At 37.8% G+C, this 26339-nt stretch overlaps 1 protein-coding gene across 1 annotated transcript in view; it reads right to left on the bottom strand.

Annotated features, from left to right (window-relative positions):
* MEGF9 (multiple EGF like domains 9) overlaps positions 1–26339 on the bottom strand; it is a 94279-nt gene that overhangs the window by 41785 nt on the left and 26155 nt on the right. Inside the window, exon 2 of the mRNA XM_005660387.4 lies at positions 10955–11156. Coding sequence (XP_005660444.1) covers positions 10955–11156 — 202 coding nt within the window. The remainder of the gene's footprint in view (positions 1–10954; positions 11157–26339) is intronic.

The following is a 26339-nucleotide window of genomic DNA, read 5'->3' on the forward strand; positions in this document are numbered from 1 at the left end:
AAATCATCTCTGATTTGTCCAGGTACAAGTGGTATCTCCCAGTTTCTTAACCCCTTCAACATTTTATCTTCTTATTTTTTTATTTTTTATTTTTATTTTTTTGCCTTTTTGCTATTTCTTTGGGCCGCTCCCCGCGGCATATGGAGGTTCCCAGGCTAGGGGTCCAGTCGGAGCTGTGGCCACCGGCCTACTCCAGAGCCACAGCAACGCGGGATCTGAGCCGTGTCTGCAACCTACACCACAGCTCACGGCAACGCCGGATCATTAACCCACTGAGCAAGGGCAGGGACCGAACCCACAACCTCATGGTTCCTAGTCGGATTCGTTAACCACTGCGCCACGACGGGAACTCCTATCTTCTTATTTTTTTAAATGAGAGTTGCAACATTTATTTCAGATTCTCTCCTATTTTTTCTTCCTTTTTTTCTTTTTTGCCGCACCAGCAGCATGTGGAAGTTCCTGGGCCAGGGATCGAACCTGAGCCACAGTGGTGACCAGCGCTACAGTGGTGAAAAGGCAGGAGCCTTAACCTCCTAGGTCATCAGAGAACTCCCCCTCATCTTCATATTTTATGATGTGGGTCAGTTTTTACTTTGTATTATAATTATATATATATGTGTGTGTGTGTGTGTTTCTTAATGATCTTATTAGACCAGAAGCTCCTTTGGTCTTCCCATTGTCTTACTTATTTTCCACAAGTTCTATTAAAGTATTCTGCACATCATTTGTTGAACAAATACCTTGGTACCAAATGTTACATTTGTATGAACTTGATTATTTTTACTATTGGCATATATATATAACTATAGATTTGGGGGAGCCGCTCAGAAGAAGCAAAATAAACAATTTTTTAATACTATCAATACTAAAACTTCGAAATATTTCTTTTAAAAATTCCAAACTGGCCTAAAAGTGGCTTCATAACATAAAACAAGTAGAGTGATCTGCAGTATGGTTTAGGGAAAATTATATGTTTGATCAACATCAACTAGATCACTTCACCATGACTTGTTATGTTAATGTTCACAAAGGTCAGCAATAGCTGGAAGGAAAAAGTGTTTTGTTTGTTTGTTGCCTTCATCTGACTACAGGTGATATCTAGTTAATAATTAGAAGACCAGGAGGGCGGAATGGAGGGCTTAAGATAGAAATGTACTGAAAACACACAGAGCTTTCCACACTGTAACAGACATTAGTTATTTACATTTAAACCTCAATGCACAGAGTGCTGTTTTATGAATAAGCCCCTGTCTGGTCATTTACTAACATTCAAATTTGAGGTTCATCAGTTTTACCATGAACTTTTACACGATACTTGGTATATCTGTGCTCTAACACATAACCATTTGGCACTGTAGAAACATTTACTGAAACAAATGAACCACAACAGGATAAAGATTGAAAGCTCATTACCTGCATTTGACTAAAATGGCTACCTTCACGGAAAAAACACTGAAGTGTATTAAAAAAAAAAAGGTAATTTAAACTAGAGATTGGTTTACTTGAAAGAATAATAATTGGTGTATAAAGCTATTTTTAATTAAAATTAAAGCTACGAAGCTTTGTTTTCTTCTAAAACAACGTAAGAATAAGCTAGTTTATAAGATTTCTTGAGTTTGACAGATAATGTATGCATAACTGTCTACCATACATCTCCATCTGAATGTCCCATAGTTACTTCAAAGTGAACACGTTGAAGTGTAACGTCATAATCATCTCCCTCCATCTTGTCATCTGCCTGTATTCTTTATCTAGTTAATAGGCTGTCTCTTCACTCACGTGCCAGAGCCAGAAAGAAACATGGGAGTCATCTCTATCTCTCTCTTTCCCCTACTCTATAAATACAATCGACCAACTAGTTTTGTAGAATTTTCCCTCCTATATTGGTTCCCTCCTCTCCAGCACCATTGCCAATGCCAGTGTCAATGTCTTAGATCAGCCCTTTAACTTCCCTTGCTTGGACTGTTATACAACAGCCTTTTCCCTGGTCTCTTAGCCTGCGCTCACTCTCTATCCATCAGACTTCCGATAGAATAATTTTTCTAAAGAGCAAACCTGATGTCACTTTTTACTCGGTTTTCTGTAATGGACAAACTCATTGACACAGCATATCAGGCCCTTCATGGTCTGGCCCTGTTTATTCTTCATCCATTCATCATTCTATTCATTCACCAAGTATTTACTGAGTGTACTCTGTACCAGGTACCATTCTGAGTATTAGACATACAACAGTAAATAAACAGACAAAAGTCTCACCTTTTCAACCCTTCCTCTCTACCACTATCAAGTGTTCCCTGCCTTCTAGAAATAGTGAGACACTTGTAGTCTACTTGAGATGGCTTGTTCAGAGTTCCCGTTGTGGCTCAGTGGTGAACAAACCCGACTAGTATCCACGAGGACGCTGGTTCGATCCCTGGCCTTGCTCTGTGGGTTAAGGATCTGGCATTGCCATGAACTGTATCCCACATTGCTGTGGCTGTGATGTAGGCCAGCAGCTATAACTCCAATTCTACCCCTAGCCTGGGAACCTCCACATGCCATGGATATGGCCCTGAAAAGACAAAAAAAAAAAAAAAGATTTGTTCTTTCATACAAACTTCTACCATCCTTCTAATGTCTTTTTTCTTTTCTCTCTCTCTTTTTTTTTTTTTTTTTTTTTTTTTTTGCTTTTTAGGGCTGCACCCATGGCATATGGAGGTTCCCAGGCCAGGGGCAGGATTGGAGTTACAGCTGCTGGCCTACACAACAGCCGCAGCAACACAGGATCTGAGCCACACCTGCAACCTGCACCACAGCTCACAGCAATGGTGGATCCTTAACCCACTGAGAGATGCCAGGGATCAAACCCACATCCTCATGGATCCTAATCAGCCACTGAGCAACAAAGGGAACTTCTCCTCAATTTCAATGCAACTTCTTCAATTCCTCTCTTAAGACCTCCCTGAATTTCCTGTGTCCTCTATAAATACTCATATTTCATTTGTACTTACAGCATTCCATTTCAAATTCCCTGAACACAGGGATAATGTATTTTGACATATAAGTGGCAAATGGCAACGTCTATTAAATGAACAGTGAATAAAATGACAAGGGATTCCTCCATTTCTAATTGTTTCTAGTGATCAAAAAACTTCTTAATGTCCCAGAATTACAGACAAAGTAATAAATAAGAGTTTACACAAGCAACTGTTACTCCTGATTATGACACAAGAAATGATTTTCAGAGCCCTATATGAATGGGAGTCTTGGAGATTTTGTCATCTTTTTATTTGACATTTATTTCAGCATTAGTGTATTTCAAGTGTAAAATTTTGTCCTTTGTCCTGGGGCACATTCCATAATTAAAAATGCAAAGTAGTAAATATTTCAAAATACACTACACAGCAGCAACCACAGGTTTTATAGGCAAGGATATTACACCATGACAGAACTTCTTTGGTATCTCACAGAAACAGTTTATTTTTTTTATTTTTTTTAGATTTTTTTTTGCTTTTTTAGGGCCACATCCATGGCATATGGAGGTTTCCAGGCCAGGGGTCCAATCGGAGCTATGGCTGCCGGCCTACACCACTGCTACAGCCACATGAGATCCAAAACATGTCTGAGACCTACACCACAGCACATGGCAATGCCAGATCCTTAACCCACTGATCGAGGCCAGGGATCTAACCCACAACCTCATGGTTCCTAATTGGATTTGTTTCTGATGCGCCACAACAGGAACTCCCACAGAGACAGTTTTAAATGACATACCTTGTACACCAACCTACTATGGGTACGTTAAAAAAAAACCTTCAAATCGGTATATGACTGCCTACATATAAAGGCAAAATTGACAACAGTCTAAGGCTATATTAAGAGATTCAAGCTCTCACTAGGCATACTGCTTTATTGAGATAAAGTGCTATCTGATTTCCCCATTCATTATTAAACTATATATCCAAATGTGAATCAGGAAAATATTAGAAATGCATTCCAAAAGCAAAAATGAGAAGTTAAGGTACTGTTGTCCAACTCTTTCCCAATTAAACAGGTTGGAACACCAACGTGATGTGAGGGGGCGGCCAGCTGTCAGTACATAAAGGGCCTTGTGTTTGCACACAAAGACATTGCTCAGCCCACATCTGGCTCCTGCAGCCAAATTCTACCCTCACAGGGGCAACTCCCACTGAAATATATGGATGTAAAGAAAAGGCAAATAAATTTTTAAAAAGACAGCTGTTCATTCATGGACATTAGATGTATGACAGGGTCAGGAGAGAATTGAGTCCACTTTTCTACTTTCATTTCTTTTTGAAAAGAGAACAATGAGGTCAAGATAGAAGAGAATTTGTGGAGTTCACGTCGTGGCTCAGTGGTTAACGAATCTGACTAGGAACCATGAGGTTGTGGGTTCGATCCCTGGCCTCCCTCTGTGGGTTAAGGATCCAGCGTTGCCATGAGCTGTGGTGTAGGTCACAGACGCGGCTTGAATCCCTAGTTGCTGTGGCTGTGGCGTAGGCCGGTGGCTATAGCTCTGATTGGACCCCTAGCCTGGGAACCTTCATATGCCACGGGGGTGCGGCCCTAGAAAAGACAGAGACAGAAAAAAAAAAAGAAGAAGAAGAAGAGAATTTGCATAGGTGTTAGGAGATCAGATTTCTCATATCATCATATAATCTTGAGAAATTCTCTTGAATTTGTATGTTTTTTATCTCCTGATAAGGTCTTCTTCTCATCTCTCAGCCTAACCAAATCTTAACCTGCAAGGCACAACTCGGTTCCTACTTCCTCTGAGAATCCTTATTATTCTTTTTTTACTTTCTACTCTATTCTACTTAGAAATTTAGTATATATTTATAAACTTCCTTTACTGTTCAATGTCTACTAAGCTAAAACTGGGATTAGTCCCTCCCAAAAAGAGTTATTTATATAACTGAACTATATAATCAGAAGAAATTCCTATAAAATATCAGCACCACAGCATCAAGGTTTCTTACAATATCACTCACTTTGCTCAGTAACTGAGATTTTGAAAAGGGCTATACCAACATAGAGGGTAAGAATATATATTCTAGATCCAGACTGCGTGTGTTTCAATACCAACTCTTACTTGCTATTACCTAACTTGTAACTTTTTTCCTCTACGAATGAGAATAATAATAACAGTGTCTATGTGATATGGCTGTTGTAAGGATTAAATGAATTAATACATGCAAAGGCTTTAAGATAGTGCCTAGTGTGCATGCAGTTAATTTTAGCTATTATTATTCCAAAATATGAAATGTCCAATTTTATTTATTTATTTATTTATTTATTTCTGTCTTTTTAGGGCTGTACCTGTGGCATACGGAGGTTCTCAGGCTAGGGATCGAATGAGAGCTGTAGCTGCTGGCCTACGCCACAGCCACAGCAACTTGAGATCTGATCCTCGTCTGCAACCTACACCACAGCTCACAGCAAGGCTGGATCCTTAACCCACTGAGGGAGGCAACGGATCAAACCTGTCTTCATGGATGCTCGTCAGATTCATTTCTGCTGAGCCACGACAGGAATTCCAAAATGTCCAGTTTTAAAGGTTATAATAGATTTCTTCAGGAAAATGGAAGAAAATAAGCTATTTTTTTAGTGAATAATTTCTGCTTTACCCTCCTAACTGAAACAAATACCCCCATCCCCATTTATACCCAAGTTTGAGTGACTTAATTCTTCTCTTTTGTGAGTCATCAATTCTATTCCTCACTTAAAAACCAAAAAAAAAAAAAAAAAAAAAGATTCAACTACCAAGATGTTACTGAGCTGAATCTAAGTGCCCATTACATAAGCTGGTACACACACAGGCACATACACACACACATACACACACAATTTTTAATTCTCACAAAAATTCTTTGTTACCTGCATTAATCCCATTTTATAGATGAAAATACTGAGGCTCAGAGAGAAAAAAATACCTTAATCTGGTCATGCAGTTAGTAAGTGGCAAAATTAAGAACAGAATCAAAGTCTAATTTCAGATTCCACCTCCTTTCTGCTATATATCACTCTACCTGCCTATGATTTCCTTTTTTCCCTTAACTCATCTGCATATAATTTGTAGCAGAGCAGAACGTAGAAGTGTTTCCTCAGAGTTTATCCATGTGTTCTTGCTAAAGTACATAGTTCTACAATTTCCAATTTCTGTTTCTCTAGTCTCATGTCGATTTAACTTCCCTTCTGGTAGTAAAAAAATGTGATGCTTAGGGCTGGATTTAGAGCTCCCATGCCTTTCCTCTAATGACTTTCTTTTAAGTACAGGTTTTTAAATGAGTTTTGTGATGTACTGCTTGTTCTGACAAATTGCCTGACATTCTGAAATAATACAGTTAAAATTTTTTTAATTAAATATTACTCTGCAGCAACTCATAAAAACGAATTATGGATTGATCTCAATATTGTAATATGCCTATGCTTGAGGCCAAAAACAATCAAGAAATAGGCAAGTAAAAGAAATAGAGATTGGAAAGAGCACGGAGGAAAACTTCTTGGAAGAGAGGTCAAGAAACTGCAAGGCCAGTACACTCTCAGGATCATCTATAGACACCAAAATCCTCCAGAGTTATGACAGCTGTAGTATTAGACAGGCAACAGAGAGCCAGAATGGAGAGCACTTAGCAGGTAGTGATGAGGAACAAAGAAGATACTTATTCTAATTCCAGGTCCAGAGGTAAGAGAAGTGAGAGTGAAAACAGTCCTTATTTGTCAGGGCTGCAGGGGAAGCAAGGTCCTTCCTTAAAAGACTTAGAAGACGATAGTGAAGTGGAGAAAAATCAATATACTTTGACATTATGCAGATAATTTAAAAATCATATGCTAATAACTTTTTTTGAAAAGACCTATAAGGGATCACGTATGGCACAGTGGGTAAGAATCCCACAGCCGGTTAAGAATCCAACATTGTCACTGCAGCAGTTTGGATCGCTGCTATGGCATGGGTTGGATCCCTGGCCTGGGAATTTCTGTGAGCCATGGGAACAGCCAAAAAAAAAAAGACCTATAAGAATAACAGAACCTATCAGGTACACATAGAAAATAGTCCATGTACACCAGATAACAATAATAATAACAATATCTTCTACTTCCTGCCTAGTATCAAACATCAATTACTGAAAATCAGATATTCTACATAAATGCTAATAATGAAGAACCCATTTTCTAATATTTTAAATGAAAAAAGTTACAATGCATTACTTTTTTTTTTTTTTTTTTGTCTTTTGTCTTTTTAGGGCCACACCTGCAGCATATGGAGGTTCGCAGGCTAGGGGTTGAATCAGAGCTGGAGCCGCCAGCCTACACTGCAGCCACAGCAACACGGTATCCGAGCCACATCTGCGGCCTATACCACGGCTCACGGCCGGATCCCTAACCCACTGAGCGAGGCCAGGGATTGAACCCGCGTCCTCATGGATACTAGTAGGGTTCATTAACCACTGAGCCACGATGGGAATTCCAACAATGCATTACATGTTGACCCAAAACCACCAACCTCCTAAACCGTAACCAAAACACAATAAATCACCTGTATATAAGTAACAAACTCCCTTGTTAGGATGTAAAGATGCTTAAAACATTACTTCCTGATCAAAAACAACTGCTCTGGTTATTAATGGTTGTTTCCTATGCAGTAACACACTGCACATCCTCTTTGTTGACATGTGTGCACTTTTAAATTGTCTGCACAAGATTCTGAAATTCTACCAATTATATACCTGGAATTTAACCTAAGACTTCATACATATTACTTTGCTCAAAATGTTGTATATAGCTTTATTGAGTTTCTGGGACATAAATATAAAATTTTCTTATATGTTCATCACTTAATTGAGAGATCAGTATATCCTAGGATATCTGGGTGTCAAACCAAGAGGCTTTCTACTAGGAAAAACACTAATTGTGAAGTCATTCTGCTTCACAGACTAAGCATTTGTTTATTTTTTTCAACAGGATTGAATGGCAGATTTAGTGTGTAAACCTAGGGAAGTTAAATATATTCTCTAAACAGTGTTCTCATAGTCAAAGTAGGAAAATAACAGTACTTTATTCAAGGAAGCTCTTGTGAAGATTAAAGGAGATGATGCACTTACAGCAGTTAACTGGTTCCTATTATTATTATTATTATTTTAAGCAGGAAATAGATTTATTAAGATAGGAGGCTTGTAGAAGATGCAAGTGGGCAGGCAAGGAGAATCTACTCGCCTGTTATTATTTTTATTGTCTGTCTAGCAAGTACAGATTAAAAAAATTTGCACATGCATTATTTTGTTTGATCCTTAAGACAAAAACGAATCCATACAGAAGAAAGATAGGACGTAGATTATTATCCCCACTTCACAATTGAAAAGACAAATAATTAAAAGAAATAAAGTGACTTGCCCAAAACTACTTGCTAATCAAGCAGTACCTACCATGACTGGAATCCTAAACCAGGGGTTGGCAAATTTGTCCTTAAAGAGTCAGAGAGTAAATATTTTAGGCTCAGAAGATAGGGTCCCTGTCACAATTAGTCAGCTCTGCCACTGCAGCACAAAAGCAGCCACAGACAATGTGTTAAAAAATGGGTTCATCTGTGCTCCAACAAAGCTTTATTTATAAAACACAGGCAGTTGGCTGCATTTGGGTCATAAATTTGGTTTATAGACTTCTGCCCTAGAGCTTTGAATTACTATAAGTCCAAGGCACTTTTCCACTATTTTATAGTTACTATCTATTTTCAGAATGGTGTTTTAGCCTATGTCACTTAATAACATTCACTGTCATGCAAAATATAAATAAAAAAATAATTTGTAAAAGACCTATAAAAACTTTAAGATATTACACAAACCTTAGCATTACTTTTTTCTCCTCTTCTCCAGCTTCCCAAATTCTCTCAGTCTTTATCTTATTTCTTTCTCCACTAATAAGGGAGTTCGGCCTAGAAGTAAATGCTTTTCTATCTTTCCAAAAGTACTCAAGACAAATGTGTTTGAAGAATCTTATTTGAAAAGAATCTTATTTCATTCTGGTTCATTAGGTACCAGAATGAACAAACTTAGGCAAACCTCATCTTTTAAAATGGTAAGGAATGTGGACCTTCTGACTATAACTTGTGTGGGTGTGTTTTTAGAGGAGTAAAGGGAGCAATGGTAAGAAACCATTATATCGTCAACTTCAAATAACTAAGTGATTTATCAGTTTTCTCATGATAGAAGTTATTTGGCATGGTGAAAAGGACACTTAGAATTGGAAGACCAAATTTGAAATTCCTTCTACACTCCTTACTACCACTATGATTTAATAACCTACATAAAATGAGGGGTTGTGAGGATTTAGACAGTTAACTATTTAAAAATGCCAAGCATCATCGACATTGATTATTGTGGCATTTGAAAGCATAAACTTCTTTTTTTTTTTGTCTTTTTGCTATTTCTGGGGCCGCTCCTGCGGCATATGGAGGTTCCCAGGCTAGGGGTTGAATCTGAGCTGTAGCCGCCGGCCTACGCCAGAGCCACAGCAACGCAGGATCCGAGCCACGTCTGCAACCTACACCACAGCTCACGGCAACGCCAGATCGTTAACTCACTGAGCAAGGGCAGGGACCGAACCTGCAACCTCATGGTTCCTAGTCGGATTCGTTAACCACTGTGCCACGACAGGAACTCCTGAAAGCATAAACTTCTTAATCAAGTTCACTTCTACATTTGTAACAGAAGTAAAATATCATATGACATTATACAATATGATTTATAGAGCATCTAAAATATCTACTAAGCACAGAGAAACTTTTCTACCAAGGAACTAAAAGTTCATTAAAAACACTCCGTCATCAAGCCAACAACATTCCTGTGAAATTGAAAGAAACCAGGATTAATTGAGTGACATGTGCTAGGTATTTTACATAGATTCCACTCATTTAACCTTCACAACAACCTTGAGAAGGAACTGAGCCTCAAAGATAGGAAATAACCTGCTAGAAACACAGAACTCCTAAGTGGAAACAGATCTTGGATCCACACACAGGTAGGCAGATCCTAAAGCTGGGTTCTTTTCACTACAAAACATTGCCTCTTCAGCTTTTTGACTTGGGGTCCACAGAAAGCAAGATCAAAGGATAATTACTTTCAGCATTGGTGGAAGGCAGATCCTTAGATTACAGGGCACTGTTCTTTGAGATTAAGTCACCAAAAATAATTTACTATTTTCAAGGTAATTTCCAGACAATTTCTTTTTCTTTTTCTTTTTTTTCTTTTTTGGTGGCCTCATGGCATAAGGAGTTCCCAGGCCAGGGATCAAATCTGAGATGCAGCTGTAACCTACTGCAGCTGTGACAACACATGATCCTTAACCCACTGTGCTGGGCCAGGGGTTGAACCTGCATTTCAGCATTCCAGAGACACCATTTGATCCCCTGCACCACAGTAGAACCTCCAGGCAATTTCTGCCTAATCTCGTTTGGTCCCCCCAAATGTACTAGTACATAGAGTGAAAGCAGTCTCCTTACCACCAAAGAGATTAGAATATTACCAAGTTTAAGACTTACATGTGCAAAGAAACTGTTTCAGAATTTTGAAAAAAGAATAAAGAAACCAAAGAATAAGTTTCCTAAAACTCCAATGTATGTTAGTCAACCTAACAGGGACATTTCCACTGGAAATGCCCAAAAGCTATTACTTACAGAAAGCAGACTGCTTCAACACTTTTTCCCCCATGACATTTAGAGAAACTATTACAAAGCAAAATTGGTGACCCACATGCTTTTGAATAACTAAATTAGTGAATTAGCTTTTTAAGTCTTGACATCAACTATAATACACAAAAGGATAAAAATACATGAAATATTTTGTGAACCTATGGTCCCTCTCCCTCTTTACTTAAACTAGCTTTGTCTTTGAGAGCAGGGGCCCTTTTTTTTTTTTTAAGTAAAACGAAGTTAATTTTACCTCCAAATTCTGCTGCTTACCTGTTGCAAAGTACGCTGAGGGCGCCATGTGGACTACAATTGCATGGCAGACAGAGCCCAGAAGTATGATTCAGGTGAAAACCCTCCTTGCAGGTTTCACAGTGAAGACCCTGATAACCTGGCTGACACTCACACTGCCCCGTGGTCTGGTTGCAGTGATTCACATCCAGGCTTCCAACCACAGAGCAGTTACATACATATTCTGCAAAGAAAAGAAGGAAAAAATATTACCAACTAAGATTTAATGCTTTCCTAATAAAATGAACTCTATTTTATTTTTCTTAATAAATGTTCACAACACCTTTGTAAGGATGGATAAAATTAACCCTAGTTCAGATTCACTCTTCTCCTACTTAGTCTATTTAAGTATATAAACTATATTATTGTTCATAATTATAAAACTAACATTCGCAATTTCCTTTTCATCACTTTTCATCTTCTAGACCTCTTATCCTACACTCCAATGTGTGGGTGGGTCTGTATGTTATTAGTTTTTCTGGATTAGAAATCTCCATAGGTAGGGCCTATGCTCTCTACGTGGCACTGAGAGCACATACTGGCAATGACAACATGCTAAATAATAAAAAATTCCACTGTATAGCAGCAACAGCCTAAGGCTCAGATGGTTGACTATGGTAACTTATACAGGTCATACGAGATTATGCTCCAGCTAGAGTCATAAACTAGTAGGTTCTTCCCAGGAAGAAATTAATGGAGAATTGAAACTTTAAGGGGAGGAAATGATGAGCCATAAATCCCAGAAGAGAACATTTACAGGAGCATCCTATCTATGGGTTAAAACCAATCACAATTTGAATCTCTCCCAAATTAAAAGATTTAGAAAATAAGCATTTTCTTTAGATATATTTCAAACAGTTTTTTGAATGAAACTTTTTTTTTTTTTTTTCGGTCTTTTTGCCATTTCTTGGGCCGCTCCTGCGGCATATGGAGGTTCCCAGGCTAGGGGTCTAATCGGAGATGTAGCTGCCAGCCTACACCAGAGTCAGAGCAACGCAGGATCTGAGCCGCATCTGCGACCTACACCACAGCTCACGGCAACGCCGGATCCTTAACCCACTGAGCAACGGCAGGGATCGAACCTGTAACCTCATGGTTCCAGATTCGTTAACCACTGTGCCATGACGGGAACTCCCTGAATGAAAATATTTAGAAGTCATTGGCTTTAGCTTTTTAAAAAATTTTTATTTTATTTTATTGCTCTTTAGAGCTGCACTCGTGGCATATGGAAGTTCCTAGGCTAAAGATCAAATCGGAGCTACAGCTGCCAGCCTATACCACAGCCACAGCAATGCAGGATCTGAGCCACATCTGTGACCTACACCACAGCTCAAGGCAACTCCAGATCCTTGACCCACTGAGCGAGGCTAGGGATCAAACCTGCATCCTCATAGATGTTAGTTGGATTCGTTTCCACTGCACCACAATAGAAACTCTGGCTTTAGCTTTTTAATGAAGATACATTAAAAAGTTCAGTTAGGAGTTAAAAGATAATACCTGTGCTCATTTTATTAAGACAAAAGTATTTTTGGAGTTCCCATCGTGGTTCAGTGGAAACAAATCCAAATAGTATCCATGAGAATGTGGGTTTAATCCCCAGCCTCGCTCAGTTGGCTAAGGATCCAGCATTGCTGTGGCTGTGGTGTAGGCCGGTAGCTGTAGCTCCCATTTGACCCCCTAGCCTGAGAACTTCCATATGCTGATTAAGTTCTATAAAGCAAAAAAATTTCTATAAAGTTATATAAAGCAAAAAAAAAAAAAAGAAAGAAGAAGAAAGTATTTTCAACAGAGTTACAATCCACTGCAGAGAAAATAAAACCTTATACATATTTTAGGAATAGCCCCCATTCCAAAATAGCTATGGACCCAGGAAAAAGCCCAGAGAAATGTATGGTACAAATTTTACTTCTGAATGGGTAAGGAACTATATAAAACGGCATTATACTTATAGATAAAAGTTTAGCTTGAAAAAAATCTTTAATGTAAGTTTTGATTATTTCTTAAAAGATACTGGATAAACTGAAAATCCAGAGTCTTAAAAAGAAAGTCATAGAGAAGTTTCCCTATTCAAGACAAGGAAATTAACCTTCAAAATCACAAGCAGCTTGTCTACAAAAGTCAAAATGAAGGATTCCACAAAGCCATCCTTACTTGTCCAACTCTTAGCCCACATTCTTCAGTATCTAACCTTTGGTATCAGCTTATCTCCTGGCTCGTCACATCTTTTTCAATTTGTAAATATACCAAATGAATGAGTATATAAGTGATTTGTTTATTTTACGTTTGTATTAACCTTGAGTACTGAATTAGTTACAAAACCCAGAGAGGAGTTCAGATTTCTTTAGCCCCAAACTTAGGAAAGGAATCAGCCTCCCACCTCAAAAAGGATTCCTATTTTTACTAGACTGTGTAAGCATGACATTTCTTTGAAAGAGTTATACTTCCACATTATTTCTTGTGTGTGGGGGGGTTGTAAATAAGGAAGCCGTGTTTAGTGGTCTATAAGCCTACCAATAACAACTTCATGGCAAGACTTTCACTCTACCAAAAATGACCAGTACACTAAAAATAACATTTTCTTCCAGGATCTGGAAGATTTCCAACATACATTCAATTCCTCCTGCTGGACCAATTTCATCACAAGTTAAACCAACCAAATTATGCTGCTGTGGGCAGAACTAGCCCAAGAAAAATGAATAGACTTTAAAAAACTCTATAATAAAGACCGAGAATTTTATCCTATTATTTCCTTACTAACGTACTTCCATTTGAATCCTGAATCAGTGTTGGCAATGAATGAGATAAAATTGGAAGAACTATTCTGAAAGAACCCAGTTAATCTAAAAACTTTGAGATAAAAAGTATTTTTTTCAATAAAGTCCTACACATAAACACTCAGTACCAACCAAGTTCAATGGTTATTTATTATTTCTATAGAGCTATTCAGTCTCTTTGCTATCCTCTGAACATACTCTTTTTAGTCTCGTCTTGAACCTTGACCTAATTTTGTGCTCCCTGGAACACTCTCTCCTCTCCACATATTCAAACCTATCCCTTATTTCAAGACCAGCTGAAGCTTATTCCTCCATAAACTCTAACTCTATTGCCCCTAGTTTGAATCCATAAGGACATCTACTACCTATAACTCTCTTAAAACAATAATTTAAAGAGGCAGTAAAATGAAGCATATATGAGGAAGAGCTATAGATGCAGACAGTTATAGGCTTAAATCCAGCTCTATCACTCACCAACTGTATGGCCTTAGGCAAGTTAGTTAACTTCCTTGTGCCTTCCTTTTTTCATCTGTAAACAAGTCATAATATAGTACTTATAACACTCAGCCCCAACACATAAACTGGAAGTGATGTGGAGTGCCAAAATAGTTAATACAACAGCTGGAAGAAAAGGATACCAAATAAAATAACATAAACACAATTTAGATGTCAGATTCACAGCCCACAGCTTTGTTATACCTGTGAATGAGATCTGAAAGCCTGGGTATTGGGTTTATTTCCATGGCATTTTTGGACAATGTCTATGAAACAGAATTAGTGTCCTGACATTCAGGGAGACAAGTGGTGGGTCCTCTAGGTAAAGCAGAGTGTATTCTTTCCATGCTGGGCACCATACACTGCCAATATGGGTGCCTACAAATACGATGTTGAAAATAGAAGGCGTAAACCATGGTTTCAGAGAGAATGAAAAGAATGTTTATTGATTATATGCCTTTGATACTAATCATCCTCTCAGTAGTGGGATGAATTGCAAATGTTTCAGCAAAAGAAACTACCCTGGTGCCAGGATGAACTGCCATTACCAGGAAGGTGATGTACCATGTTAGACCTCCTCCCCAAGTTAATCAAGGGAAAGGAAGCTGAAGTGAAGCACACCCAACTGCCAGGGAACATGTATTTCTTTTCTGTTTGTGACTCAGAATCTGAGGCCCAGTTTAATCCCAACGGAAATGACTCAAATTAACAGTATGCGCAACAACAATAAATATAAAGGACTATGAACATCCATTAAATTGTATCAGGATAACTTGTTAGCCGGTAAGTAAACTCTCTGAGCCTTTACAGTTCTTGACTTTCCTATGGAACCAGATAGGAGTTAACACAGCAATAAACACAATTTACTAGGAGACTGGCAATATGAAGAAGAAAAGACCTGTCAAATGATAAAAGCAGTGGGAAGGACCTAGAGCCAAAGACAAGAGATGAAGTGCTGACTTTTTAATGAGGTAGAATCTTAGACACCAGGGCAGCACAAAGGAGTCTGTGACATGATGGATGGTAAGTCACTAATGTGTATGTTAATGGGAGCGAAACAACATGAAGAGGACACAAAAAGCTAATCACAAGACAAGTCAGAATGAGATGCCAAAAGGCTCATTTGGTTGCTGAAGAGTAAATATGGAATAAACTCTCCATAATTTGAGTAGCAGGTTTCCTTTCAATGACCTATAATTTTAGGAAAACTTTACAGAGAAACAATTAGAGAAGAGTAACATATATATTAGCAGGGAGACAATCTCTTTTGTTCGGCTTCTGAAGAGCAATGAAATACAGTGATTTGAACCCCAAAGAAGAATAAAAACTAAAATCTGGTGCCAAACTGTTTAAAATAGAAATATAAAGGCCTAAAGAAGAGACAAATGGGCATTTTTTCTTCTCTGAGATCTTGAATTTACGGGATGCTTTTGACGTAAAACTATCCAAAGCAATCATTGCATTTAAATTAAACACTTCAGGTCAGTCTCCCAAGGCAATAGAAATAAGAGCAAAAATAAACCAATGGGACCTAATCAAACTGACAAGATTCTGCACAGCAAAGGAAACCAAAAAGAAAACAAAAAGACAACTTGCAGAATGGGAGAAAATAGTTTTAAACGATGCAACGGACAAGGGCTTATCTCTACAATATACAAGCAACTTATAAAACTCAACAGCAAAAAAGCCAATCACCCAAAGGAAAAATGGGCAAAAGACCTGAATAGACTGTTCTCCAAGGAAGATAACACAGATGGCCAACAAGCACATGAAAAAATGCTCAACATCCCTGATTATAAGAGAAATGCAAATCAAAACTACCATGAGATACCACCTCACACCAGTCAGAATGGCCATCATTAATAAGTTCACAAATAACAAGTGCTGGAGGGGGTGTGGAGAAAAGGGAACCCTCCTGCACTGCTGGTGGGAATGTAAGCTGATACGGCCACTATGGAGATCAGTATGGAGGTACCTTAGAAATCTATACATAGAACTGCCATATGACCTCACAATCCCACTATTGGGCATATATCTGAACAAAAGTTTCCTTGAAAAAGACACATGCACCCGCATGTTCATTATAGCACTATTCACAATAGCCAAGACATGGAAACAACCCAAATGTCCATCACACAGATGACTGGTTTAGGAAGATGTGGTATATATACACAATGGAATACAACTCAGCCATAAAAAAGAATGACATAATGCCATTTGCAGCAACATGGATGGAACTAGAGACTCTCATACTGAGTGAAGTAAGTCAGAAAGACAAAGACAAATACCATATATCACTTATAACTGGAATCTAATATAGAGCACAAATGAACCTTTCCACAGAAAAGAAAATCATGGACTTGGAGAATAGACTTGTGGCTGCCCAGGGGAGAGGGAGGGAGTGGGAGGGATCTGGAGCATGAGGTTATCGGATGCAAACTATTGCTCTTGGAATGGATTTACAATGAGATCCTGCTGTGTAGCATTGAGAACCATGTCTAGATACTTATATCGCAACAGAACAAAGGGAAGAAAAAAAATGTATACATGTAAGTGTAACTTGGTCCCCATGCTGCATAAATAGATAAAATTAAATTTTAAAATTAATTAATTAATTAAACACTTCACTTTTTCAAACATTCCTTACCAGGTCAAGAGATGAAAATTTTAGCACTAAAGAATAAAGAAAAAAAGTAATTTTGTTTAAAAATCCTGTAAGTCCCCTCTTCACACACAAACACATGTCCTGGTAAGAGAAAATATTAAAGACCCTTTCCGGGCCTTTCATACACCTGGTAGGCTTATCTCTGCATCCAATTTTTAGTTATCTCATGTTCTCAGCTCAGTAAAAAATCCATTATATCATCTAGAGAATTTCGACTGTGTTTTGATATCTGTAGCTACTTCAATGGGAGTTTTTGGAAAGATATTGATTCTAATAATATGTCCTAATTAATGTTTCTTTTGTCTCTCTGTGCCTGTTTTTAAGTCCTTCCTGAGTGCTGTAATTAAGTACGATGTCTGAAGATTAAAGCAGTTTGGTACAATAATATGTTAGCCTTTTGAGATAAAAAAGAACTATAAAAGAAGTAAAGATTTGAATAAAAAGGTGAAAAAAATTATGTCCTCAGTCATGATGCAAATCTCATAAAGAAATGTTAATTGACAGCAACACTGTTGCTAAACTAAACTGATTACAAACGAGGTACTGCACTTAAACACGATCATAAAAAAAACCTTGTAAATAAAACTGATGCAGAGTACTCGAAGGAATCTGTTCAGGAACACAGGCTGAAATTCTATCTACAGCCTCTCGCAAAACTGTGGAAATACCTTTGCAAAACTCAATCTCTGACTCCTTTTCATTCCTTCAACAATTATTTCATTCTTGCTTTTCAGTATTTTCAGATGTTGAAAGAACACAAAAATATATATCTATTAAGAATTCCAGGGGAGTTCCCGTCGTGGTGCAGTGGTTAACGAATCCGACTAGGAACCATGAGGTTGCGGATTTGGTCCCTGCCCTTGCTCAGTGGGTTAACGATCCGGCGTTGCCGTGAGCTGTGGTGTAGGTCACAGACGCGGCTCGGATCCCACGTTGCTGTGGCTCTGGCGTAGGCCGGTAGCTATGGCTCCGATTGGACCCCTAGCCTGGGAACCTCCATATGCCGCAGGGGCGGCCCAAGAAATAGCAAAAAGCCAAAAAAAAAAAAAAAAAAAAAAAAGAATTCCAGGGAGTTTCCATTGTGGCTCAGTGGTAACGAACCTGACTAGTGTCCATGAGGATGAGGGTTCAATCCCCAGCCTCACTCAGTGGGTTAAGGATCTGGTGTTGCCATGAGCTGTGGTGTAGGTTGAAGACTCAGCTCAGATCTGGTGTTGCTGTGGCTGTGGCAGAGACTGGCAGCTGCATCTCTGATTCAACCCCTGGGAATCTCCATTTGCCATAGGTGTGGCCATTAAAAAAAAAAGAAAAAAAAAAGAATTCCAAAAAAAGAAAGAAAGAAAGATTTCTCTGGGCTATTCTAGAACTTTCATTCTTCCTCATATTCAGAAGACATACCAAATGTACTATAATGTTGATGGTATTTTCTGTTTGATCTCAAGCAAAAACTAGAAGATATGTATTAAAAATGTATTATTAAGACAGTACTTAATCTTATAATGAAAATTTTAAACATTAAAAATTCAATTAATGAGTTTAAAATTACCTGAAAAATACACATTTAAAATGAAAATAGGAGTTCCCTGGTGGTTCAGAGGGTTAAGATCTAGTGTTGTCACCACTGTGGCTTAGGTCATTGCTATCTTGCAAGTTCAGTCCCTGGCCCAGGAACTTCCACATGCCATGGGTGCAGCCAAGAAATAATAATAGTAAAATAAAATAAAATAAAATAAAAAATAATAAACTTTATCTCCTTCAGGAAAAATTACTTTGTAAGGCAATATCTAGAGGTCATCTATAATTATGGAGACATTGAGTTTCTCAGGCTTATTATTAGATGGGAAAAAGCCAATTCCTTATTCAGGATATAAAACATTTGGGGAGCTCTATGAACTGAGGTCATATGACAACAGTCATATCAACACTCATCATCCAAGAACATTAATACCATTTCCTGTTTTGTACCCTAAAGTCAAAGAAAAAAATATATCTTCTCAAATTCCCAAGGAATAATCTTCTATTCTTTTACCTTCTCCTTTTCCTTCTTTTTTCCTTCTTTTTTCTCTATAAACTGGTAATGTTTGAAAATTAAACAAATCAAAGACTACAACACAAAGTAGGTATACAGTATAACAAATACTTTCAAGATTTGACATACATGTTATACTTGAGTATCTTTATCAGAAGAACATCATCACTTAGCATACATTAGAGCGCTGATAAATTTTATTTATTCATTCATTCATTCATTCAAATTCTAGGTATAAAATGGATATCACAATTATTAGAGAGAACTACAGTGTGACTTGAAAAAGCAGATAGAAGTAGTTCTACTCTCTATACACACAATGCAACTGTTATAACAACATATATTGAATGGGAGTCAAAGAGCTATTGCACATTAAGAGGCAATGAGTATCCACGTATTAGAATGGCTCAAACAAAAAAAAAAATTGACAATATCAATTGCTGGGAAGGATGCAGAGCAAATGAACCTTTCAAAAATTATCACTGTGAATGCAAAATAGTACAGACACTTTGGAAAATTTTTGAAAGTTTCTTATAAAGTTAAATACAGCTTCATCGTATGACTTAGCAATTCTACTCCTAGATTTTTATCCAAGAAATATGAAAACACATGTTCATATAAAAACTTGTATTGGAGTTCTCACTGTGATGCAATGGGATTAGCAGTGTCTCTGCAGTGCCAGGGCATAGGTTTAACCCCCGGCCCAGCACAGTGGGTTAAAGGACCAGGGTTGCTGCAGTTGTGGCGTAGGTCACAACTGCAGCTCGGATCTGATCCTTGGCCCAGGAACTCCATATACAAAAAACTTGTATTAAAATATTTAGAGCAGCTGTATTCATAAGCATCCAAATCTGGAAACAATCCACATATCCTTCAACCAGTGAACTGGAGAGACTGTGATACATCCTTACAATGGAATACTACTAAGCAATAAAAAGGAAGGAACCACTGACATGCAAGGATCTCAAATGCATTATATTCAATGAGAAAACCAGACTCAAAAGCCTGCATAGTATATGATTCCATTTACATGATGCCCTGGAAAAGGCAAAACAATAAATGCAAAGATTAGGGTTTTCCAGCAATTGGGGGTAGGAGGAAGGGCTAACTACAAAGAAGCAGCTCAAGGGAATTCTTGATTGCACATTCATCAAAACTAACAGAACTCAGCAGTGACAAACTCAACTAGGATCTATGAGGATGCCAGTTTCATCCCTGGCCTTGCTCAGTGGGTTAATAAGGATCCTTCGTTGCTGTGAGCTATGGTATAGGTCATAGACAAGGCTTGGATCCCACATTGCTGTGGCTGTGGTATAGGCCAGCAGCTGCAGCTCCAAATGAACCTCTAGCTTGGGAACTTCATGAACACAGCCTAAAAAGACAAAAAAAGGAAAGAAAGAAAGAAAAAAATAAAAAATAAAAACCTAATAGAACTGAATACCAAATGAGTAAATTTTATTGGATATAAATTTAAAAAAACTTTTAAAAAAAGCAATGAGGTTTTATTTTACTAGACTGGATTCTTAAACTTTGCTAGAAGGTGTACCACAAGCAACCATTTTAGCTTGACTGTAATCTAAAGTCAACATGGGACCCAACTAATGACTCAGTCGTTTTCAAAGCTAACTTTACAATTAAGACACCAAGAATTGATTAATACTTCAGCTGATTATTGCATAAGGAGTTGTAGAATACTTAAGGATTTAAAATGCTACTTAACTAAAAGAAGTAGAATCTTTTCTTTTCCCTTTGGTTTCACCTTAAGTCTTAGATTATAATTGCTCCTGTGTAGAATGAGAGAGGAGAGGGGGAAAAAATGAAAGCTAAAGATGTATAAGATTCTTTGGAGTTCTTGCTGTGATGCAGTGGGTTAAGAATCCAACTGCAGCAGCTTGGGTTGCTGCAGAGGCATGGGTTCCAAACCTCGGCTCAATGCAGTGGTTTAAAGGATCTGGTGTTGCCACAGTTATAATGCAGCTGCAGCACAGGTTGAAGCTGTAGCTTAGACTCAATCCCTGGTCTGAGAACTTCATATGCCATTGATGGGTCCAATTTAAAAAAAAAAAAGAAGATGTATAAAATTGCCATGCCCTTTACATATATAATTGCTTTTAATTCATCATTAAAAATCCTACTCTATTGAAACAAAGACCAGAAAACAACTTTGACTCTATCAAATGTAAAACTTCATCCTTCTTCACAAACCTAAAATAACATCCACAAAAATAACATCTTTCTTGATTTTCAAGTTGAAAAGAAAAGGAAAAATAATTGTCAGAAACAAAAACAGAAGTACTTAATTCAAACCTCTGCCTGCACATCGAAAGAATAGAAAACAACAGCAAATTATATTGTCTTGACCTCAGGCCTGATAGCCTAAGTGTATGAGGTATTTATTTCAAAACGTAATTTTTATTAGACCATATTTTATCTGTGTAGGTTTGGAGTAAAGGAACCTCAGAAAGCCCTCATTCTAGGGAAAAGCAATTATCAACATAGAGTTTTTATTTTTATAAAAGGTCTTACCCTAGCATAACACTGATACTCATATTACATTTCACATTTATGTTATGCCAGGGTAGGGTCACAAATCTTTGCAAAGCTGGGAAACTTAATATTAAAGTTGATGAGTTTTTGAGTTAAACCAGGCTTTGTAGAAATGTGGAAAGTTTTAAAGGCACCACTTTTAAGGAAAGCTTTACGTTTTAAAACAAAAATATATCCATTAAAATTCCCAATCACAATTCACTACTGAAAAACATTTCTTCTATTTTATGGTAGATATATGAAAACAAAACCCCCCAAAAAAGGGGGTAGTATGACATAGGTTTTATAGAAAATTTTCTGTCTCACACTTTAAAGACTATGCTATTAGTACCTGTCCCTGACTCACTGCCAGTTTTCCACAATTCAAAGACAATATATCTAATTAATGAGACAAGACAGGAAGTTCTGGGAAAGGTGGTAACAACTACCTTTTACTACAAATAGTAGCAGAGATGATACTACCAGTTACTGAGCACCTACTGCATGTCTATCAAACATCACATTAGAAAATTTATACATACGACTGCCTTTAGTTTTCATCACAATCCTGTGAGTAGATTCTTTGACTGAGCAAATTTAGTCTTAGGTGAAAAAACTATACAACTAACCAGTAACAGAGAACAGACCAGAACTCTAAATAACTCGAAAGTACACATCTTTACACTATAAAAGCTTCTACCTATGAAAATGAGTAGGAAAAAACGTTAGACAGACTCAGGACACCTTAAAACCAGAATTGCTAATTAACTAGCTCTGTGACCTTCAGTCATTCTAACTTCTCCATTTCAGTGTCTCAGTCTATAAAATGTGAATAATTCTTGCCATCTGTCTATATGAAACACTTAGGTAAAGCAAAATAATATGTGTATGGTCTTTGTGCTAAGAACTATAAAACAGTGATGAAAGAAACCAAAAAAAGGCCTAAATAAATGGAGAGACATACCAGAACAATTTGATCTACAGATTCAGTGAATCCCAAACAAAACCTCAGCTAGATTTTTTGGAAGATATTCAAAAGCTGACTCTAAATATGATAAAGCAAAGAAACCTGAGTGAATAGCCAAAGAGGGATAAAGTTGGAGAAGTCTCAATAACTGACATCAAAGGCTTAATCTAAAGCTACAGTATTCAAGACAATGTGAAAGAATAGAATTGGAACAGAAAGGAGAGACCAAGAACAGACCCTCACAAATATCATCAACTAATTTTTGACAAAGTGCAAGGGCAATTCAATGGAGAAAAAAAATAACTTTTTTAAAATAAATGGTGTTAGAACAGTCAGATTTCTATATGCAAAAAACTGAACCTTGGAGTTCCCTGGTGGCTCAGCATATTAAGGACCTGGCATTGTCACTGCTGTGGCTCTAGTTACTGCTTTGGTGGGGTTCCATCTGTGGCCTGGGAACTTCCACATGTCATGGGCACAGGCAAAAAAAAAAAAAAAAAAAAAAAAAAAAAGTAGAAAGGAAGGAAGAGAAAAGAGGGGAAATGAGGAAGGAGGGAAGGGAAGAAAGGAAGAAGGAGGAAAAGAAGAAAAAGCAGAAGGAGGAGGGAGAAGGAAGGAAGAAGAAATAGAGAGAGAGAGAGAGAGAGAGAGAGAGAGAGAGAAAGAAAGAAAGAGAAAGAAAGAGGCGTTCCTGTCATGGCTCAGCAGTTAACAAACCCGACTAGCATCCATGAGGACGCAGGTTTGATCCCTGGCTTCACTCAGTGGGTAAGGCTCTGGTGTTGCTGTGAGCTGTGGTGTAGGCTGGAGGCCTCAGCTCCGATTGGACCCCTAGCCTGGAAACCTCCATATCCCGTGGGTGTGGCCCTAGAAAGAAAGAAAGAAAGAAAGAAAGAAAGAAAGAAAGAAAGAAAGAAAGAAAGAAAGAAAGAAAGAAAGAAAGAAAAGAGAGACAGGCAGGAAGAAATGAAAAAAACAAAGAAAGAAATTCCACTTACTATTGTTGAATGTAATTGTTTTTCTTCCCCCAATCTGTCCTCCTTGTGAGAAAGTAACATCAAGTCAAATGATTGCCAAACGGTAGTGGAGAGGGAAACAGTTGCTCCAGCTACAAGAATAATTCTCAACTGATGACTTAGAACACCATGCATTTGCTTTGGGCTGGTAAGTCAAAATGTTGCTCAAAGTCAAACATGCACGCTCATGATTTAGTATGTGGGATCTGTTTATTTAAATGCACTCTCACAGCTAAAATAATACTGCTAATTAGTATTTCTAGTGTCTCTCTAAAACAAATGTACTGATTTAGAGTCAAGGATTATGAATACAGACTGCACTGAACTGCTAAATTGCTTCCTGAACCTAAGCAAAAAAAAAATTTCTTTTTGTGCCACCATTTTTCCATTTGTTTACATTTTTCAAGGCTTTCATAAAACAACCTACTAAGAGTCAACTGCTTACTTTTTAAAAGTGAATTTTATTTATTTATTTTTGGTCATGCCCGCAGCATGTAAAAGTTCCCAGGACAGGAATCAAGCCTGTGTCACAGCAGTGAGCCTCAGCTGCTGCAGTGACAACACTGGAGCCTTATAAGCTGTGCCGCAAGGGATCTCCACTGAAAGTGCATTTTATTCTGTCAGGCCACCATCAAATTCATAGTGCACTGAAAGAATTAACCAAATACTATCTATATGGCTTGGAAGAACAACTATTCTAACAAACTTTGAATTTCTATGAGATTTTTTTTTAATTTATAGCTTTTTTCATTATAAAGGGAGGTGAGGATGAAGGAGGGGATCCTTGACTTTAAGGGGAGGTGAGGATGAAAGAGGGTAGCAAATACAGAAAACAAATTTGAACATGTGAAATCTGGCTTCTGGCCATAGCAGAAAGAGATCAGCCTATGAGGTGAAGAGACCTGGTAAGCTCTATTATCTTAAACTTCATTCCCTCTTTGTAAAGACTTTTCATAAAATTGGGATAATGATACTTAACTCATAAGAGTGTTCTAAAAACTAGAAGAGACAAAGCAAACACCCTTGATAGAGCCTTTACTTATAATAAAATTGTAGGATAGGAAAGAAATCTTTTTGGCAAAGCAGCCTTCTGAGATGTTACAAAAAACCGCAAGAATTGAGAACTAAAAGGGGTTACTAGTGATCTCAGAATGCACTCAAATCACCTTAAATAATTTCATTAATACCTTAATTTTGTAGCAACAGAACAGAAATGCTAAGAAAAAGAACTTCAAGTACTGCTGATTGTTCTGAGGTTGGGGCTAGATTTGCTTTAGTGTTTCTATTTACAGAGCACAGCTGAGCAACTTAAAGGCTAGACCTACTTGCTCAATTATAATACCTGAAAAATGAGTTCAGAGAAAAGGAGTGCAAAGAGAACAAGAGGAAAGGTCAATTTAAAAATACTATCCTAAAGCAACCAGTGATTGTAACCTAGGAACTGTTTCCGAATTTTCCAAAAAGGGAAGGCTGGTCTCACATACCATAGTTTAATGTTCATCCTCAGCCAATTTTTAAACATATTATTAAATAGATGGTTTGTGGATTGCTAGAAATAAATATTTAATCACAAAATCATGCCATACCATCCTGGGAAAATACCTGGGATACACAGGGAAGCATGAGTGGAGAGGAAAATCGTACTATGTTTGCTACATACTAACAGAAAGAAATACAAGGAGAAAAATACATATTGAAAGGGTTTTCTAGAGCTCCCACCTCCAGACTAAGGAGTCTGCACTTCATCCTACATGGAATGATTCTCCAAATAAGGTCCCAGTACCATCTGCTTCACCTGGGGTTGGGGGTGGGGGGCACATTGAAATTCTGATTCCTGTGTCCTATTCTAGACCAAATAGGAATCTCTATTTCTACTTGAGGGAGAGGGGGACTCAAGAATATGCAGTTTTTACAAGCTTCAAAAGTGATTCTGATGCTATAAAAGGGAATAGGGAAAATTCTTGAGCAAGTAATGATGTGGCCAGAGTTGGGCTTCAGGAGTAAAAACAAAAACAAAAGAGCAACAACAATAATGACAATAGTAACTATCTCTACTACTATTCATTATTTGTTTACTTATTAAGAGCCAAGTGAAATAGCTGAGCCTTGAGTTATTCCAAAGGACACGTAAAAGAAGTACTTTTTTCTTTTGCAACTGGATGTGGGCTATCTTACTTTGTGTTCCCTTTCTAATCCTCTTACTCCTCAAAATATGTTGACAAATTCTTCCCACTCTCCTGCCACACTTTACTATTATCAAACACTTATACAGCATAAACATTGTTCTACACTGCAAGCTGTGAAGTTCTCTGCCTTATCATCATGACTAAGCAGCTGGGTAACACTTCAGATTGAAAACTAAGGACACAAGAGAGAAGAAATTTCTCTCCCAACCAACTCCACTGCTCACTCCTGCTCTTCTTGTGCACACCATCAGTGGAATCCGATTATCCCTCCTTCCAAAGGCATGCATACAGGATCCTCCAAAGAAAACAGAAATGGTCAGAACTCACAATTCTTTTTTTTTTTTTTCCTTTCATGGCCCCATCTATGGCATATGGAAGTCCCCGAGCTAGGGATCTAATCGGAGCTGCAGCTGCAGGCCTACACTATAGCCATGGCAACACAGGATCCGGTCTTCATCTGTGACCTATGCTGAGGCTTGCAGCAACACCATATCCTTAACCCCACTAAGCAAGGCCAGGGATCAAACCCACACCCTCAGAGAGACAGCATCAGGTTCTCAACCCACTGAACCGCAAAAGGAACTCCAGAACGCTAATTCAAAAACAAATACTGGGAGGCTTTTTTTTTTTTTTTTAATGAGAATATGGGAGCACCAAGATGTCAAAGACCTTGTTCAAGTTTGCAAACAATACAAAACACAACCTTCAA

The sequence above is a fragment of the Sus scrofa genome, chromosome 1 (genome assembly GCF_054392235.1).
Source record: "Sus scrofa isolate SSC_HxYL_T2T_F1_AM1 chromosome 1, Sscrofa_HxYL_maternal_Yorkshire_Landrace_v2.0, whole genome shotgun sequence".
In the NCBI taxonomy this organism is placed as follows: domain Eukaryota; kingdom Metazoa; phylum Chordata; class Mammalia; order Artiodactyla; family Suidae; genus Sus; species Sus scrofa.